The sequence below is a fragment of the Chrysoperla carnea genome, chromosome 1 (assembly GCF_905475395.1).
Source record: "Chrysoperla carnea chromosome 1, inChrCarn1.1, whole genome shotgun sequence".
Lineage (NCBI taxonomy): Eukaryota > Metazoa > Arthropoda > Insecta > Neuroptera > Chrysopidae > Chrysoperla > Chrysoperla carnea.
The window spans coordinates 30,108,938-30,113,877 of record NC_058337.1 but is presented as its reverse complement, the minus strand read 5'-3'; the positions used below and the strand labels follow the sequence as shown (position 1 = coordinate 30,113,877).

Below are 4,940 nucleotides of genomic sequence, written 5' to 3'. Positions count from 1 at the left end.
ATAAAAAATACTCATTTAATTGTCAAATTAGCTAGGTTTTTGTCACTTTAAATAATCAAAAGATTTATTTTTCACATTCTATTTTGAGGAGAGTATGGATCTGATAGGCTTTTACGTCCCATAATAATTCTAGATAATTTTAATAAGTTTTAGTTCCGAGATGCTTTTTTTAAACGTTGCAATTATAACGAGACAACAAACAGTATGGGAAGCCTTAGAAAATTTATAAATGTTTAAAAATTTTCCAGTGAATTTTCTTTAAAGGTATGGGAAGTTTTTGACGGGTTTTTAATAATAAAAAACTAATAAAACTTATAAAACATTTATTGTTTACTTAAATACGAAATAAAACTAACAAACAGTAATAATTAATCTAAATTGTGTTCTTTACGAACTTTTTTACCAGCCAAAATTGCTGTTGAAAATAATTTGCAATATAATTGAATTGCTTGTGGACTGTCGTCATTACCAGGTACCGGATAAGTAATCAAATTTGGATTACAATTTGAGTCAACAATACCAATAGTTGGTATTGCCATTTTAGCTGCATCACGTACAGCTATATGTGGAGCTAACACATTGTTTAAGGTATTAAAGAATATACATAAGTCTGGTAAGCGAGTCACTGCACCAAATTGAACATCAGCGTTTGTAAATACACCACCTCGCCAAAATCTTGTGTGTGCAAATTCCCCACATTCTTTGGCCGTGTGCTCAACTAAATTTGCTGTTTGTGGGTGTCGAGAAATAAAAAGTATAACACCACCTCTGTATGCGATGTGTGCGGCAAAATTTAAAGCTATTCGTAAATGTTCAGCTGTTTTATCGAGATCAAAAATAAGATGCCCTAAAAATTATTAGAAATTAGTGACATATAGTTATAGAACAGAAAAAATGAACGTTTAGGCGAATACAAGAGTCAGTAAATATAATGCGAAATTTTATTAAAACTAAATATTCAAGCTTGGAACTAAATGAATTTAATATCTTGCGAGAACTGAAGTTGATATCCAAGCTAAGCCACTGAATGAATTAACAGTGAAATAAGAAAAAAATGGTCTATAACACATTAGACCGCGGGACGCAACGGGTTTTTTTAAATGATAAATACATACTTGAAACTTCGTGAGTGGCTTCCTTTTGACGAGTCTCCCATACTTCTACGGTTTTTTTTTTTTTCGAAAAGGCTGCGTTCTCAAATAAGCATGATGGCGTCATATTTGAGTTATCTTTCTGAAAAAACGCAGCAATGAATTTGCCGAACACTATGACCATTTGATAACATTAATAATTATTAAACAATAAAATATTTTTTCCGACAAAAATACTACACCGATGAGCTTGTATACCACCTCGAACATGTCGTACTTTAGTGTTTTTGTTTCTGAATATATGGTTCGCTTTTGCTGAATTGTTTAATCATTATTGTGTTCAACAAATTCCCTACTGCGTTTTTTCATAACGATAACTCAAATATGATGTCATCATGCTCATTTGGAAAACGCAGCCTTTTCGATAAAAATCGTAAAGGAAAGTTTGGTAGACTCGTCAAAAGGAAGCCACTCACGAAGTTTCAAGTTTGTATTCATCATTTTTAAAAAAAATCGTGGTGTCTCATGTTCTAAATAAAAATCAGTGAAAATTTCGACTGGTTCAAACTGAGTTTTAATATTTCCGTAAATCGGCGATTCAAAAAATTTATCTTAGATTATAAAATAGAGCTCTAAAAGCAAAAAAACATTAATTTTCAAGTTCCTTACTAGTTAGGAAACTACTTCTTTTAATCTACAAAAAGTTTGAAAAAATTTGAAGGACTCTTAAGATCACTCGATATATTGTTTATGACTTCATAAACAATTTCTGAAATTTTGGGACTGTCTTTGAACCAGTATAAAATAAGTTCTTATTTCGTTTCGGTTTAATAAATTTAGTGATGATTAAACTTTTATCAAATCTTTTGCCTACTATAAGGCTTTAAACATTGAATTTGTTTACTAATATACATCGAAAGATTGTAAGAATTCCATCAATAAGTAACCTGTTTAATTTTTTTTACAAACCTAATCGAGAACCAAATATGTAAGGTTTCATTCGATCGTCCAAAGAACCGTCCTTATGCCCATAATGAACTCGAGCATTAAATAAATCTTCAACGGTAAATAAATTATGTAATTGAAAGTAATCTGGATGCGTTAACATGTTGGATTGTAAATATTCAACTAAAAATAAAGCATAGCATTAGGTTAAATTTCCGAAATATATTTTAAATAAACCTTACGTTTATTTGAGGGAGAAGTTAATTCCGTCTTAGGTAAAGTTGAATAAGTTAAACATTTTTTCGCTTGTAAAATACTAATTCTTCGTAAACAATTCATTTTTGAAAATTTTTTTAATGTATACTTAAAAATTAAACTAACCTAAATTTGACAACATTTAATACAGAAGCTCTAAAAATGTTGGCCATGCCATTAAGTAATAATTTTCATGCTTTCAAATACCTACAATTTAATAATATCTTCAGCAAATGTATGTACTTAGAGATTAATTTTAGAAGAAAAAAAGAGGGTACAATCTACTTTTAAAATGCCTAAAGTTTTTAGAATTTGAATAAATAAAATGTTTAGAGTTACTGTTTAAAATAATGTCATACATAAATTTAAATTTTGAAGAACCACGTGTTTATCTTCTTAGATTTTAGAATTTGCGAAATCAAAATGGTAAGCAAACTAATTCAAATTATTTTATCTAAAAATAATAATTATATCTTATTCTATTTTAGCCGAAAGTTACAAAAGCAATCGCAAAATTAAAACATCCTAACAGTAGAAAAACATTCGCTCTAGCCAAACAGATGAAAAGGTATTCAGTATTCATTCTTTCTTGTAGATATAGACAATTTATTAATGGGAATTTTAAGTATTTGAAATTAAATATCAAATTCACCCCAATTCTTATAGCAATTTTTGTTATTAAAGTAGTTATTATCAATATGAATTACCCAATCGTAATTCTTCCCTGAAAGATTTTTACTAGACACTTACTTTCAGTTCTCCGAACAATTGAAATATCATTAACTTATACTGATAATAACTACTTTGTAATCGAAATGCGTATTTATAATACAACAGTCGATCTATAGCAGTTGGGGAAAGTTTACTATGAATGGAAAAAAATATTACTGTTTTTGATGGTAAAAATACTTTAGTATGGCGCCAACACTGTAGTATACTTTTAGCTTTCAGTATTCTGAGTACCTAAATAATATTTTTTCTTCGAAAATGTTCAGTTTTCATTGAAATTTCATTATTTATGTTTATAAGAACGTTAAGATTCCAAATATTTTACAAAATTCAACTCATTTTATTAGTGAGTATTTTTAAAGTTCCTATCTTGTGTCCTGTAATATCAATTTCAAAAGTTTCTTTAAAAATGCAACTATTTTGGAATTCAAAGTGACGTTAGTGTCAGTCACGTTTTGTTCTGTATTGTCAGTCACGATTTATTTTTCTAACAAATTTGATTATAAAATATTAAGGTTCTTGATTGCCCCCAAATACAATTTTAAATCGTGAAACATTCATAGAGGAGGATATTCGAAGCTTTACAACATTAGCGAACGCGATTTCCTTAACATGCAGTGTCAGTCACATTTGCATTTTGTTAAATAAATCATGTATCATGAAGTTTTCTTAGCACATTTTTTACTACAGAGGGATAAATGTAGAATCAACCATAAAACTATACTAAAACTAAAACCTTAACAGAATAGTACTGATAATATGACGCGAAATAAAACGCATTTTGGGCCCAAATGTAGTGTCAGTCACATATGAAACCAACTTAATGGTGATTAGTCTTCAGGGAATTAAAAATATAACTAACCAAATTAGCTGCGAGTAATACTTAGACTTCTCAAAGAATTTACTTATTCTTACTGACGATTATCATGGTGTTGGTCTAGTGGAAATGTATAATTCAAAAGTTGGATCAGAAAGCAGAGTTGAAATTTGTAAACAAAATTAATTTAGCTAATACAAATTTATTCGAAATATCTTAATTTTAAAATTATTCAGGACAGAAAATCGACAAAAGAAGAAAAAAGAACATAATCTCAAAGTTAATATAGTTGGTGAGAAAATTCAATGGTTTAAAGATCGTTTATTACCCGATGTAGAAGTTTATACACCTGAACAGACTGAAGAAATTATTGAAACATATTTAGCACGATTTGATGAAGAATTAGAACAAATTGTATTGAAACATTCTATAGGTGGTCGAAAAAATCGTCAACATGCAAGTCGTGAAGATATAATACGTTTAAATCAAGAATGCGAACGTCAAGAATATGAAACATGTGGAATTGAAATACCTGATTTATTAGATGCAAGACAAATGAAATTATTAAGAACTTGGAATGGTGAATTAAAATATTTGCAAAATTTTAAATTACGACGTATTGGAAAACCACATTTAGAAAAATTAAAAAGTAAAACTGCTGATGAAAATTTAGAAGCAAATGAGGAAACAATTGTAAGTAAAACTACTGATGGAAATTTAGAAATAACAAATAATGAGGAAATGATTGTAGATACAAATAATGATTAAAAATAAACTATTTCAAATAATATAATTTTTTTTGTTTCATTTACTGTAGAAGTAAATAGATGAATGGAATCGTCGGAATATCGTTGTAGAGTGTAAAAAAAGATCACGTCTATTTTATACAATAGTATAGTTATAATAAATCTTGTGAATGTGGAAGATTAAATATTCATTTCTCAGAATTTTTGAGTTATGCTTATTTATTTCATCTTTAATAATTCATAATATATTCTAATCAAAACATCTTATTAAAATATATCAACTGCATGTGCCACTACATTTGTTTAGCAAACTATCCATGTGAGTGCGATCGTTATGGTCCACACATTCCCAGATGA

At 28.5% G+C, this 4,940-nt stretch overlaps 2 protein-coding genes across 2 annotated transcripts; one reads left to right on the top strand and one right to left on the bottom strand.

Annotated features, from left to right (window-relative positions):
- Positions 1-344: 344 nt before the first annotated feature.
- LOC123305554 (28S ribosomal protein S2, mitochondrial) lies at positions 345-2,417 on the bottom strand. The gene is made up of 3 exons (XM_044887309.1): positions 2,279-2,417; positions 2,061-2,219; positions 345-847 (listed from the first exon to the last, which is right to left on the bottom strand). The coding sequence occupies exons 1-3, from the start codon at positions 2,373-2,375 to the stop codon at positions 369-371; spliced, it is 735 nt and encodes a 244-aa protein (XP_044743244.1). The 5' UTR covers positions 2,376-2,417; the 3' UTR covers positions 345-368.
- Positions 2,418-2,555: 138 nt separating this feature from the next.
- LOC123298833 (translation machinery-associated protein 16 homolog) lies at positions 2,556-4,605 on the top strand. The gene is made up of 3 exons (XM_044880964.1): positions 2,556-2,717; positions 2,780-2,859; positions 4,074-4,605. Exons 1-3 carry the CDS (start codon positions 2,715-2,717, stop codon positions 4,603-4,605), a joined length of 615 nt encoding a protein of 204 aa, XP_044736899.1. The 5' UTR covers positions 2,556-2,714.
- Positions 4,606-4,940: the final 335 nt, after the last annotated feature.